The 15815-nt window shown below is 39.7% G+C and overlaps 1 protein-coding gene across 1 annotated transcript in view; it reads left to right on the plus strand.

Annotated features, from left to right (window-relative positions):
* The window catches only part of LOC126260657 (centromere-associated protein E-like), a 577712-nt gene that overhangs the window by 344365 nt on the left and 217532 nt on the right, over positions 1–15815 (plus strand). The window contains exon 13 of the mRNA XM_049957993.1: positions 13829–13924. Coding sequence (XP_049813950.1) covers positions 13829–13924 — 96 coding nt within the window. The remainder of the gene's footprint in view (positions 1–13828; positions 13925–15815) is intronic.

The following is a 15815-nucleotide window of genomic DNA, read 5'->3' on the forward strand; positions in this document are numbered from 1 at the left end:
CTGGGCTACGGTCCCGCACACCGTTAGGCCGTCTTCCGCTCACGCCCCAACATCGTGCAGCCCGCCTCCAGTGGTGTCGCGACAGGCGTGAATGGAGGGACGAATGGAGACGTGTCGTCTTCAGCCATGAGAGTCGCTTCTGCCTTGGTGCCAATGATGGTCGTATGCGTGTTTGGCGCCGTGCAGGTGAGCGCCACAATCAGGACTGCATACGACCGAGGCACACAGGGCCAACACCCGGCATCATGGTGTGGGGAGTGATCTCCTACACTGGCCGTACACCACTGGTGATCGTCGAGGGGACACTGAATAGTGCACGGTACATCCAAACCGTCATCGAACCCATCATTCTACCATTCCTAGACCGGCAAGGGAACTTGCTGTTCCAACAGGACAATGCACGTCCGCATGTATCCCGTGCCACCCAACGTGCTCTAGAAGGTGTAAGTCAACTACCCTGGCCAGCAAGATCTCCGGATCTGTCCCCCATTGAGCATGTTTGGGACTGGATGAAGCGTCGTCTCACGCGGTCTGCACGTCCAGCACGAACACTGGTCCAACTGAGGCGCCAGGTGGAAATGGCATGGCAAGCCGTTCCACAGGACTACATCCAGCATCTCTACGATCGTCTCCATGGGAGAATAGCAGCCTGCATTGCTGCGCAAGGTGGATATACACTGTACTAGTGCCGACATTGTGCATGCTCTGTTGCCTGTGTCTATGTGCCTGTGGTTCTGTCAGTGTGATCATGTGATGTATCTGACCCCAGGAATGTGTCAATAAAGTTTCCCCTTCCTGGGACAATGAATTCACGGTGTTCTTATTTCAAGTTCCAGGAGTGTATAATAAATGTTCAGACAGACATGGGCTACATATTTTTTTTTAAAAAAAATATATACTGTATATAAATCTGTACTACTGTATAGAGACAAGTTGTTGTTTAATGTTGTTGCCAAAAATCTCGAAAAGTTCTTGATCAATTTAAAACAGTTTTTTACACTATGCTCCGATAAACATTTTGACAAATATTGGCTGTATATATATTTTAAATATAAATGTGTGGTTCCTGAAGAGGGGCAGCAGCCTTTTCAGTAGTTGCAGGGGCAACAGTCTGGATGATTAACTGACCTGGCCTTGTAACACTAACCAAAACGGCCTTGCTGTGCTGGTACTGTGAACGGCTGAAAGCAAGGGGAAACTACAGCTGTAATTTTACCCGAGGGCATGCAGCTTTACTGTATGATTAAATGCATCGGCGTCCTCTTGGGTAAAATATTCCGGAGGTTAAATAGTCCCCCATTCTGGTCTCCAGGCGGGGACTACTCAGGAGGATGTCGTTATCAGGAGAAAGAAAACTGGCGTTCTACGGATCGGAGAGTGGACTGTCAGATCCCTTAATCGGGCAGGTAGGTTAGAAAATATAAAAATGGAAATGGATAGGTTAAAGTTAGATATAGTGGAAATTAGTGAAGTTCGGTGGCAGGAGGAACAAGACTTTTGATCAGGTGAATACAGGGTTGTAAATACAAAATCAAATAGGGGAAATGCAGGAGTAGGTTTAATAATGAATAAAAATAGGAGTGCGGGTAAGCTACTACAAACAGCATCGTGAACACAATATTGTGGCCAAGATAGATACGAAGCCCACGCCTACTACAGTAGTACAAGTTTATATGCCAAGTAGCTCTGCAGATGACGAAGAAATTGATGAAATGTATGATGAGATAAAAGAAATTATTCAGGTAGTGAAGGGAGACGAAAATTTAATAGTCATGGGTGACTGGAGCTCGACAGTAGGGAAAGGAAGAGAAGGAAACGTAGTAGGTGAATATGGATTGGGGCTAAGAAATGAAAGAGGAAGCCGCCTGGTAGAATTTTGCACAGAGCATAACTTAATCATAGCTAACACTTGGTTCAAGAACCATAAAAGAAGGTTGTATACATGGAAGAATCCTGGAGATACTAGAAGGTATCAGATAGATTATATAATGGTAAGACAGAGATTTAGGAACCAGGTTTTAAATTGTAAGACATTTCCAGGGGCAGATGTGGACTCGGACCACAATCTGTTGGTTATGAACTGTAGATTAAAACTGCAAAAAGGTGGGAATTTAAGGAGATGGGACCTGGATAAACTGAAAGAACCAGAGGTTGTACAGAGTTTTAGGGAGAGCATAAGGGAACAGTTGACAGGAATGGGGGAAAGAAATACAGCAGAAGAAGAATGGGTAGCTTTGAGGGATGAAGTAGTGAAGGCAGCAGAGGATCAAATAGGTAAAAAGACGAGGGCTAGTAGAAATCCTTGGGTAACAGAAGAGTAATGAATTTAATTGATGAAAGGAGAAAGTACAAAAATGCATTAACTGAAGCAGGCACAAAGGAATACAAACGTCTCAAAAACGAGATCGACAGGAAGTGCAAAATGGCTAAGCAGGGATGGCTAGAGGACAAATGTAAGGATGTAGAGGCTTATCTCACGAGGGGTAAGATCGATACTACCTACAGGAAAATTAAAGAGACCTTTGGTGAAAAGAGAACCACTTGTATGAACATCAAGAGCTCAGATGGAAACCCAGTTCTAAGCAAAGAAGGGAAAGCAGAAAGGTGGAAGGAGTATATAGAGGGGCTATACAGGGGCAGTGTTTTTGAGGACAATATTATGGAAATGGAAGAGGATGTAGATGAAGATGAAATGGGAGATATGATACTGGTGAAGAGTTTGACAGAGCGCTGAAAGACCTGAGTCGAAACAAGGCCCCCGGAGTAGACAACATTCCATTAGAACTACTGACGGCCTTGGGAGAGCCAGTCCTGACAAAATTCTACCATCTGGTGAGCAAGATGTATGAGACAGGCGAAATTCCCTCAGACTTCAAGAAGAATATAATAATTCCAATCTCAAAGAAAGCAGGTGTTGACAGATGTGAAAATTACCGAACTATCAGTTTAATAAGTCACATCTGCAAAATACTAACGCGAATTCTTTACAGACGAATGGAAAAACTGGTAGAAGACGACCTCAGGGAAGATCAGTTTGGATTCCGTAGAAATGTTGGAACACGTGAGGCAATACTAACCTTACGACTTATCTTAGAAGAAAGATTAAGGAAAGGCAAACCTACGTTTGTAGCATTTGTAGACTTAGAGAAAGCTTTTGACAATGTTGACTGGAATACTCTCTTTCAAATTCTGAAGGTGGCAGGGGTAAAATACAGGGTGCGAAAGGCTATTCACAATTAGTACAGAAAGCAGATGGCAGTTATAAGCATCGAGGGACATGAAAGGGAAGCAGTGGTTGGGAAGGGAGTGAGACAGGGTTGTAGCCTCTCCCCGATGCTATTCAATCTATATATTGAGCAAGCAGTAAAGTAAACAAAAGAAAAGTTCAGAGTAGGTATTAAAATCCATGGAAAAGAATTAAAAACTTTGAGGTTCGCCAATGACATTGTAATTCTGTCAGAGACAGCAAAAGACTTGGAAGAGCAGTTGAACGGAATGGACAGTGTTTTGAAAGGAGGATATAAGATGAACATCAACAAAAGCAAAACAACTGATGATGTCCAAAGTAGAGAGGATATAAGATGTAGACTGGCAATGGCAAGGAAAGCGTTTCTGAAGAAGAGAAATTTGTTAACATTGAGTATTGATTTAAGTGTAAGGAAGTCGTTTCTGAAAGTATTTGTATGGAGTATAGCCATGTATGGAAGTGAAACATGGACGATAAATAGTTTGGACAAGAAGAGAATAGAAGCTTTCGAAATGTGGTGCTACAGAAGAATGCTGAAGATAAGGTGGGTAGATCACATAACTAATGAGGAGGTATTGAATAGGATTGGGGAGAAAAGAAGCTTGTGGCACAACTTGACAAGAAAAATGGATCGGTTGGTAGGATATGTTCTGAGACATCAAGGGATCACCAATTTGGTATTGGAGGGCAGCGTGGAGGGTAAAAATCATAGCGGGAGACCAAGAGATGAATACACTAAGCAGATTCAGAAGGATGTAGGTTGCAGTAGTTACTCGGAGATGAAGAAGCTTGCACAGGATAGAGTAGCATGGAGAGCTGCATCAAACCAGTCTCAGGACTGAAGACCACCACCACAACAACATATATTTTAAATATATATAATGTATTAAATATGTATTTAATATATAGAGGTGAAACATTGTGTGTGCTTCTCTTTTGCTGACGTAGGCTGTGGCGGAAAGGTTTATTTATAAGTGTCTCTTAATTGTGCCTGTCTGCAACTTAATGTATCTTCTTTATGGTAAGTAGCAATGTATGTTTTCCTATGTGCTTGATATTCCTACCTGGAGTATCCATTCTTGGATTTTGCCAAACGGCTTTTCTTCCATCCTACAACCCTGTGATGTTTTCCTATGTTACTTTCCTCTATAGCATTACTCTTCTCTGTGTCCATTCTTTCTCTGCTTTCCTGTGTTTATTCACTGCCTTCGAAACCTTGTCTACTTCCAAGCCACATGGTATCAACGATCATCTGTGCACAACACAGACTTGTGACTGCGCAGATTGTTGATGGCAGACAATCTGTTGCCCCAGAATCTTTCCTCCGGTAATTATATATATATTTTTTATTCTATTGATGCCAGTTAACCCCTCATCCTGATGTACTGCAATTTCCCACACTTATCGGTGCCACGCAAGCGTTGGATCCTCAAACTAATCCTTTCCCCCTCCCCCTCTCTTGAATTATCTCAATACACACTCCCATACCACATTGTTCTTTTTCTTCCTTGTATCTCTATGTTTTTAACAAATTCTTGTATATTTTTCATGGTTTCACACAGTTTGAAGCATTTGTGCGTATTTTTTCTGTATCTCTGTATATTTGTGCATTTCGGTGCGTGTTTTTTTGTGTCTTTACATTTTTTTACGCTTTTCTTACATGTCTTTTTGCATCTAACTACTCTCACACACCCGTCAACATCTATTTTGCCCAATTCTGCATAATTCCATTCTCTTTGCACCATTCCTGCCACAATGGACCCCTGCTCCATCTTCTATACCACTTCAGAAGAGTACCCCTTTCCCTGGCTAAAACCTGCTCCCACCATCCTATTTCTCAGTGCTGCCTAAAGCATGGAATTCCCCCCCCCCCCCCCCCCCCCCCCCCCCACTCCCCAACCCAATGGACTAACCATAAAGTTACCTTTCTCTGGATCCCATCCCTCCTTTCACAGTGACCTGCACCTTTTCAGATTCCACTAATCCTTGGCCCTCACAAACCTGGTACTGCAAAAACACATCTCATGGCACAGACATTCAGAATCACATCTGCTCCCTTCACAGGATACTACTATGTGCAATCCCTACTCCATACATCACATCTCTGTGATTGAATCCATTGTCCTCCAGCATCTGGAGGAGCATTTCAGACACAACCTCAATAAGTTATCCAACCTGCTGACATCCTATTGCTGCCTCAGGACACCACTATCCAATCCCTATCCTACCCACAGTGTTCCTCCTCGTCAACCCCCCCCCCCACCCCTCTCGTCCCCCCCCCCCCCCCCCCATAGCACCTAAAACCTGCATAACTGACATTTTCAACTTGCCACATACCCCAAAACTCCCTACCAACTTTCTGCCAAATCCAGAGCCAAAACATTCCTGCAACACCAAAACCTTCAGATCCACTTATGTTTCAGTTTCATCCAAAGGCCTCACCTTTAGCCCTACGCCAAAATTTAACCTTGCTAGATTTGTCAAAGACCTACTTGCCTTCTCCTGATCACTGTAGTGGAGGCATTTCTTAGTCACCAATCTCTCCAAACAAAACCTCCGTAATTCCAGCATTAAACACTGCCTCTTCCAGTTCATACCACCATCCAACCATGATCCTTTCCCCCTCCCATCTAACCACCTGTGGGTTGCCTTCCAGGAATTCCTTACCTCCAACTTAGCCTCACCATCTTTCCCCAGGTCCCTTTCTCAGAATGCTAAGCGTTTGGCAGAAGAAAGAAGAGCCATACACAACCTCAAAATAAATTCTGACCTAATCGTCCTACCTGCAGACAAAGATTCCACCACTGTTGTTATGAATCACAGTCAAAAGGATGTTACCCCTGTGGAAGACCCAGGTGCAAGGCCTGCCCATCCATCCACCCAGCACTTTTTATACCAATACTGTCACAGGTTTATCCTACCATATCAGTGGCTGGGCCACCTGTGAAAGCAGCCATGCGATTTACTAGCTCTGCTGCAATCATTGCACGTTTTTTTGTATTGATATGACTGCCGGCCAGCTGGTCACTAGGATGAACGGCCATTACTAAACTGGTCAAGAGCAGAGTAAGCCACCCTGTAATGCAACATGCAGCTGAACATAACAGGCTTGGTTTCAATGGGTGCTTCACTGTCTGAGCCATCTGGATCCTTCCCTCCACCACCAGCTTTTTTGAACTGCGCGGAAGGGATTTATCCTTACAACACTTTCTCTGCTCCTGTAATTATCCCAGCCTCAACCTACAGTAACATACTGTCCCCATGTGCTCCACCCAGTAGTTTCTACCCCATCTGTTATCATCTCCTCCACATTCTCATCTCCCAACCTCTTTGTTTGCCACCCTGTGCCAATGCACCCACCCACCTTTCCTACGCCTCTCCCTTTTGCTCCTTTTCTCCTCTCATCCCTGCATCAAAGCCTCATGACACTGCACCTGTAAACCCTTTAGTTCCTGCACACTCCACCAGACTGTGTTCCCCTGTCCCCCCACCTGTGCTATTCCTTTCTCTTCCCCATCCCCACCAGATTGCTGCTTGCATTTCATGTGATAGCATGCATTCTGACTGAGATGCTTGAATTGATGGTCATGTGCATGAGGTGTGGTTGATTTTGTGTATGAATGGTGTGTGTTTGCTGATGGAGACTGTGGCTGAAAGCTGTTTGTGTAAGTGTCTTTTAATTGTGCCTGTCTGCAAGTTAATGTATCTATTAACATTCAGACAGACATAGATTGTATATTTTTTGAAGCAACAGTGTAGATGTTCTGTCAAGACCAACTGTGAGAAAGAAAATGCTATGCTGTAAAAACATGCAGTTTCATTTTCTTTCTTGCTGTCAGTTTAAACTTAGATATCAGGGCATTGAAACCATTAGATAAATTGTTTCTTCCACATACATTATTTTTCATTATATATAATTTTAAACAAAAATTATATACACAACAGTGTGCTGTTTTGCTTTCTTTGTTGCAGTCAGATTTAAGATGAAAAAGAAATGTAACTTCCTAGGCTTTCGGTGCATAATATGTCCTTGAAGGTCTCTTCGGGTTTGCTGCTGGATCCTGAAATCAATAAGATTCAATATTTTGGTGATCCAACTGTCCACCATCTTCAGGAGACCACTGTTGCTACATTCTCCTGAAGATAGTGGACAGGTGGAGCGCTGAAATATTGAATCATGTTGATTTCAGAATCTGGCAGAAAACCCAAAGAGACCTTCAAAGAGGGCTGTCATATTTATGGCTTATAGACTTATGATTAGAATACCACTGTGGAATTTGAACCATCAAAAACTTTCCAGTCCTATCCATTCACACATTGAAATTATGGGAAATAATACCATTGAAGCTACTGACTTCACAGATCCAGCATCTGGAGAGGTCTTTCCTGTACCCCTTATATTAATGATCCGAACCGATTTACCCATTCATTTTAAGTAATAATAATAATAATAATAATAATAAAATTTTATTGTCATTCGGCTGATTACAGCAATAGACAAAGTGAAGAGCATATATTTCTACATAAACTACTATATTAATGTAAATTGGTTTACATAAAATAGGAACACATTAGAATACAGTATTTTTATCTTCAAAAAATTCATCAATGGTGTAAAACAAATTGTTCACTAGTAGCTTGTATAATTTAGCTTTAAAAATATTTGCAGGCAGTTCTTTAAAGTCAGCACTTAGTCTATTAAACATCCTTAGTGCAAGAACTAGGTATGAGTTCTGCGATTTTGATAATCTATGATATGGCACGTCTACAGATGTTCTATTTCTAGAATTATGGCTATGAATATCACTTCTCAACCCAAAATTAGAGACATTGTTTTTAATGTACAATAAAACATTGTAGATGAGAAAGTTTACTACTGTAAAAGTAAAATGTCATTTGCATGACAGCTACTACCCCACAGTAAGATTCCATAAGAGATCATGCTTTGGAAGAAGGCAAAATATGCTGATCTCACATAGTCATTAGGAACATGTCTTTTTAAATTTATAATTAGATAAGTAACTCTTGAAAGCCTAGCCAATATATTTTTAATGTGTGGCTCCCATGTCAATTTATTGTCAATAGTAACACCTAAAAATTTGACAGTTTCTAGTTCTTGGTAGTTAGGAATCTCTTTGAGGAAGTAAAGTGTCTGGGTTTCGTTTTCATTTAATAAACAGAGGTTTACAATGTTCTATTTTATCAGAATCCATTATTATTCTTATTACTTTCTTCTGTAAAAGTAAAATGTCATTTGCATGACAGCTACTACCCCACAGTAAGATTCCATAAGAGATCATGCTTTGGAAGAAGGCAAAATATGCTGATCTCACATAGTCATTAGGAACATGTCTTTTTAAATTTATAATTAGATAAGTAACTCTTGAAAGCCTAGCCAATATATTTTTAATGTGTGGCTCCCATGTCAATTTATTGTCAATAGTAACACCTAAAAATTTGACAGTTTCTAGTTCTTGGTAGTTAGGAATCTCTTTGAGGAAGTAAAGTGTCTGGGTTTCGTTTTCATTTAGTAAGAAGCCATTAGCTTTGAACCATAATGAGGACTGAGCAAGGGTATTTTCGGTCAGTGTTTTCAGTGTACCTAGATCAGAGTTTTTATGTATAAAAGTTGTGTCATGAGCATACAATATTGTGTGAGAACTTATGGACAAGGGCAGGTCATTAATCATTAGTCCAAACAATAAAGGTCCAAGCACCGCCCCTGGAGGCACTCCGTACCTAACATTAACCAAATTTGATTTTTCCCTACCAATGCACACAACTTGTTGACGGTTCTCTAGAAAAGACCTGAACATATTTATACTGTTGCCATCAAAACCATAGTAAACTAGCTTATTCAGCACAGTGTCATGCTCTACACAGTCAAAGGCTCTGCTCAGGTCACAAAATGTAGCATGGGCATAGTCCCTAGCCTCGAATACATCTAGTACTAATTTTACAAGGGAGTCCATTGCATCCATTGTGGATTTACCTTTCCTAAATCCAAACTGTTTATCACTAATTATATTTAGTTTAACCAAGTAGACACTAACTTGCTCATATATAATTGTTTCTAAAATTTTTGAAAAAACTGGCGTTATGGATACAGGTCTGTAACTAGGGGGACAGTTCTTTTCCCCTTTTTTATATATGGGCACAACTCTAGAAATTTTTAGTGTGTCGGGGAACTTACTTTCAACTAGGCATTTGTTAATACAAAAAGTTAAGGGATAAATCACATGATCAATAACATCTTTCAACAAATTACACATCATATCATAGTAATCAACACTAACTGAAGGTTTGAAATTTTTCACTATTTTTAGGATATTATTTGGGCTCACTTCTGTGAAAGTGGAGGTGCTTGGGGGTAGCTTTTCAAAGCAGCTGTCCATAATACTAAGTGCATTTTCAGGAGGTTTGTTTATTGAGCTACTAATTTCTTCAATGGACATGACAATAAAATTTTATTATTATTATTATTATCCTCTTTGTGTTTAGTTTGTGCAGTGGAATTTATTACACTCCAGGCCTTTTTGCATTTATTGTTAGATTTTTCAATGTTTACTATGTTATGCAGTTTCTTTGCTTCATTTATTGCCTTCCTATACTTACATTTAGATTTAGCATACAGTTCTTTATACAGTACTGATTTACTGGTTTTGTACAGACTAGAATACAGCGTAACAGTATTTTTCAGTTGCCCTATACCATTCCTCTGTTTTCCTTTTCTTGTAATTACTACTAATATTTACTATACTTTTTTTCCAGGGGATGTAATTTTCAAATATATTTAAAAATATGGAGAAAACCTTGGTGAAACAATATCAGCTGAACAGTGTTGAAGCCTAATATAATTTGTGTCCCAACTGAAATAGGTGAGGGCATGTCTAAACCTGTCCATCCTCTCTCTGTTCACTGGTCTAGTAATCACAATTTTAGATTCTGGTTTGGCGCAGTCTGAAGTTACATTATTAAGACTAAGATATACTGCATCATGGTCTGAGTAAGGGAAACTAATTACATCAGTGGACATACAAGTTCTCTTAATATTTGTAAATATATTGTCTAGACAGGATGAGCCTCGGGTAGGTTTGCAGTTAACATAGTACAGGTTAAATTGTCGAAGCACATTTTTGAGCTATGTCATAGTTTTTCTGTCCTTCAGGACATCAAAACTTGAATTGATATCCCGTCCAATGACAATATTGTATTTTTTTCCATTTCGGTATACATATGTACATTAAGAGTACCTCAAGTTTATCCAGAAAGATACGGGGGTCACCACTAGGTGGCCTGTACACTACTACTATCATTAGCTTAAGATTCTCAATTACTAGACCTGATATTTCAAAATGCATTTCATCACAAAGAGTATTGAGATCCATCCTGCCACAGTTTGGTGCAAGGGGTGTTATTGCATATATTGCTACCCGACCACGTAAGTGCTGTTTTCTGCAATAGCAACTAAGTAGTGTAATCATCCAACACTTTGTACCCAAGGTCATCCTCTTTACACCAATGTTCACTTAAACATAGAATATCTACCACTTTTTCATTTGAAAATTCGTTGACTATTAAGTTTTTATCTGCCATACCCTGAATATTGAGGTAGCATATTTTAAACTCTACTTTAGGCATTTACTTTTTTGCATATTCTCTTAGTTGACATGACCTGATGTTACCACATGAAAGTTGACCAGGTTGTGTCCTTATGTTACTAGAACACCCAGCCCGGTCTATGCATACAAGCTTTTTGTCATCTCAGTTGAAACATAATCCAAACACATTACTGGTCTTTTTTCCCTCTCTAGCTTATCCAGTACTGTTCTGAGAATTGTATCACTTAAAACATGTTTACCTAGATTATTGAAATGATTACCATGCTTGGTATGCCATTCTCTGCTACAACTACTGGTGTTAATTAAGGAAACATTCTTAAAGGGCTTACAGACAGCTTTGTACTCCTTGTTGGTCTGCTCCACTTCCTTATTCACACACGACCACTGGGGCAAATCACGTCGATGAAGCACATTAACGACAATCACATTGGTGTGGGTTAACACTCCGAGAGTCTTCTTCAGTGTCAAAGTAGCTATCTTCCTTTCGTTTCCGCTGATGTTGTTTGCTCCGGCCATTACCACTACAAAGTCTCTGTCTGCAAGGGCTGTACTTTCTTTCTTGATTGATGTTGAAACGTCTCGTAAACCAGCTCTTGATTTAATGGTACTTTCTATTTCAAACTCGTTAATCACACGAGGTCCGCTTTTCGTTAACATAGCTGCTAATCCTCTGGCGTAACTGCCTGAATAAATCTTGATTTTACGTTTTTTCTTATACCTTACTTGGCTGTTCGCTAAGTTTTGAGTGTCCTGCACCACCTTATCAGATGAGTATGCTGATACAGTTTCTATGTCATCTGTGTTCTGAAGCGAATTATATTTGTTGTTTAATGGTAACACAAAGTCCTGCCTATGTTTATTGTTAATATCTTTGTAAGAGTTCCCCTTCGATTTTACAGTTTTAAGTGGCTTCATTTTGCAGTCAAAGTTTCATTTGCAGTAACAATAATCAAGGCTCAATGTCAGGGAGAGGAAGAGGAAGTGGACAGAGAGAGGGAGGAGGAGAAAATGGACAGAGAGAAGGGTAGGGAGGAGATGGGTAGAGAGAGGGTTGAGGAGATGGAAAGAGACTGGGAAACTTGGGGGGGGGGGGGGATACACACGGACAGTGAGAGGGGGAAGGAAGAGGAGATGGACAAAGAGGGGAGGAAGAGGAAGGGGACAAAGAGAGTCCCCCCTCTGTGGATGGATAGAGAGAGGGGCAGAAGAAGATAGGACATATATACAGCATTGTCGGGTTCACTAGTGCAGCGTCCCCATGTGTTATCCGTCATGCGACAGTATCATAGTGCCATTTTTCAACAGGACACAGCTCATCAACAAAGGCACGTGTCTCTGTGAACTGTACGTGTCATGCTGAGGTATTTCCATGGCTAGCCCGGTTCGCAGATCTGTCTCCGCTATATAATGTGTGTAACGAGCTCGGACGTCAACTCTTTGCCAATGCCAGTACCTAGGATATAAAGAAACAGTTACAACCATTGTAGGTCATATTGCCTTAGAATAGGATTCAATTGCCTTATGACAGCTTTCCCAACCAAATTAGTGCACGCATCAAGGCCAGAGGGTGTGCAGCAGCATACTGATAAATGGTCTCATGCTGCAAACTTCTGTGTAAATTTCATACAGTGTTGTAATCACTGAAATAACGTCACATACCTTCTCAGCCATGAAGTTTCATTTTGTTTCTTCCCCCCTTCAAGGCTCTTCACTTTTTTTGTAGTCAGTGTATCAGTTGTTGATACAGTGTACTCATCTGTATGCAGGTTTTTGATATCATATGTACTGTATTCCCAAAAGTTCTGTTTCCTAATGGGATATGTAGTGTATGAGGCATATTTAAATCTTAAGTTGCTTAAGCAAGTCACTAATGTAGGAAAAGACAGATTTCTACTTACTGTAAAAAAGACATGTCAAGTTGCAGACAGGCACAATTAAAAGACGCTCACATATAGCTCTCGGCCACAGCCTTTGTCAGTAAAAGAGACACACAAAATGTTCAAAAACAGGCACTATCCCTCAGACTTACTCTGCAAACAGAACTCCTGTGCCATTTTCCCTCACACCCCCAATCCTCCCCCGATCCTCAAGAACCTACCACAGAGGAGTGTCCTCTTCACCACTCATACCATCCCAGACTGGAGCAACTGAACCCTATCTGTGGCCAGGGTTTTGATTACATATCATCGTGCCCTGAAATGAGGGACATCCTACCCTAGATACTTCCCATCCCTCTTAAAGTGGTGTTCTGTTACCCACCCAACCTCCACAACATCTTAGTCCATCCATATGCCATTCCCAATCCCAACCCATTGCCACAGGGATCATATCCCTGTGGAAGACCCAGTTGCAAAACCTGCCCAATCCATCCACCATCACTTCCTAGTCCAGTCCTGTCAGAGGACCCTATCAGAGGCTGGGTTACCTATGAAAGCAGCCATGTCATTTACCAGCTCTGCTGTAATTGGTGCACAGCTTCTTATATTGACAGCTTTCAGCTGTCCACTAGGATGAATGGCCACTGCCAGACTTTGGCCAAGAGCAAAGTAGACCAACCTGTGGCACAGCATGCAGCTGAACATAACACACTTGATTTCAATGGCTGCTCCACTACGCGAGCCATTTGGATCCTTCCCTCCACCACCAGCTTTTCTGAACAGCGTAAATGGGAGTTATCCTTACAACACATTCTCCACTCCTGTAATTATTCCGGTCTCAACCTACAGTAACATATTGTCCCCACGCCCTCCACCCAACAGTTTCTACCCCCTCTGCCCTATAAACTCCCCCCCCCTCCCCCCCATTCTCATCTAACACCCTATTTATTTGCAGCCCTCTGGCAATGCATCTGCCCATCTTTCCCAGCTCCTTTTTTGCTCCTTTTTTCTCCACTGGTTGATTTATGCAAGTCACAATTTTATTTCAATTATACAGTAATGGTATACTTTTAACTCAACAGAATGAAGAACAGCAAGTGACCATCAAAAATCTTCAGGAGGCCTTACTGTCTACAAAAAATCAGCTGGAAGAGCTCCAAGGAAAAGGAACAGTGGAAGTGAGTGTAAACACTGGAAGAACTTGGGGATGGTTGCAAACTTCTAGAAGTAACCATACAACTAAGATGGTTGTGCATGATGTTTGATATTTCTTCATTAGCATTCTGGTGAACAATCTTTCACATAGAGAGATACGTGGAAATGTACAAATGTTTTTAGTCACAGCAGCAACTGCTGTAGTAGGTATAATACAAACGATATAATTTTATAGCAATGGAATCATGTAAGTCTCTGTTCAGTGAAAACGCTTTTGTATGTTCTAATTTTTTGCTACTTTACTAATATTAGTTTTATTGAAGCTACATAGCAATTGATTCACACAGTAGTTCCTTAATGGGTCTTGCTCTGTCTAATAACTTTATGAATTAGTCTTTGCACTTTCAGATATCCAATTCGTTAAATGCTTAGAATTGTGAGATTTCTTCTGTAATTTCATTTGAAACTGTTACTACTTCAACTTGCTTGTGTACTGTAGCTTTAATAGAAATGTGTCAATTTGTGATTTACCCAGGGTAACAGCATGTTCAGAATTATTTCTTCAATTTTAACACTTTGTATGAATTTTCTTTCTTGCATCCAACCATTATAGTAATTTATTGAGCTCTTTAAAACTATTAAACCTTGCAGTTATTGTATGTGAGTAATTAGACTTAATTTAAGGACGTACCTGATAAAGAACTACAAGAATTTTAATGATTGACATACTGCTTATTCTGTGGTGCTGTAAGATAGTAAGATTGGAGAAATTTGCAGAGAATTAGCTTTTGTGTAGGAAAATATTTGTAGGTACATTTCGTGATATAATTTGTGGTATTCGAGGTTCTTTGTGAAAGTTTTCAAAACTGTGATACTGTAGGGAAGGCACTTCCTAGTTAATGCATAAGCCTTTTACCAGTTGCAGAGCAGAATTTGAAGGCATGGTTAGAGTACTGTATTTCGTTCTAGATCCTCTGTATAGGGTATTACATAATATTATGAATGTATCATGTATCTGGAGTTAATGGAGTTTATAAAACACAATGGCCACTCTTGTAAACAATTATTCTCAGTGAAGAGAAAAAATTATCTATTTTTGTTGAAGAATCCTTATTGATAAAATACAAACACATACATAGGGTAAGTTACAGTCAGTTGTCTATTTTTATAACTGTTAAAAGAAAATGTAGTGTGTCTCGTTATTGATGAGTTTTTGTTATATATTCATTTAATTTTAAGTGTCTATACTCATGTACATATATTTTTTGTGCGTTTTACCAGCTAAATGTAATTTAAGACTATTTAATTCAAAATATATTTATGTATTTATTTATATTTTATTTATGAGTGTTGCTATTTTGAAAAGTCATGAATATTATCTTGTACATCGGAAATGGTTTTGTCAAGTGAAATATTTTTGGACACTAGATAAAATTTTAACTGTGAATAATTAAATACTTATTCAGAGTCTGTCATGTGAAAAATGCTGAAATACTTACTAATTTTTCATATTTCCTCAATAATTCAAATTAAATATCTCAGTATTGATAAAACAACTAAAACCCCCTTTTGTTTCTATGCTACAAGTCACATTCTCCTACTTTACCATTCCAACTGATTTGATTTGCCTGGCAATTCTCAGAGATGATTTATTGTACTGTAGTAGACGAATGTAGCATGTTATCTTCAATTTTTTTAATTTTAATTTTTTTTTTTTTTTTTTTTTTTTTTTTTTTTACGTTTGTGTATATATAAAGCTGTTTCTTAGTCTGTGCTCAGTTGAACCTGAAATTTAGATATACTGCTTTAAATCACAGTCTGAAAATAACAATCATTTCTGAAATATGGGTGTACCAACAATAAATTATGTGATTAGTTTCATCTGTGCTATCAACATATGTCATACGAAGAGTT

This window comes from Schistocerca nitens, chromosome 5 (assembly GCF_023898315.1).
Source record: "Schistocerca nitens isolate TAMUIC-IGC-003100 chromosome 5, iqSchNite1.1, whole genome shotgun sequence".
Classification (NCBI taxonomy): domain Eukaryota; kingdom Metazoa; phylum Arthropoda; class Insecta; order Orthoptera; family Acrididae; genus Schistocerca; species Schistocerca nitens.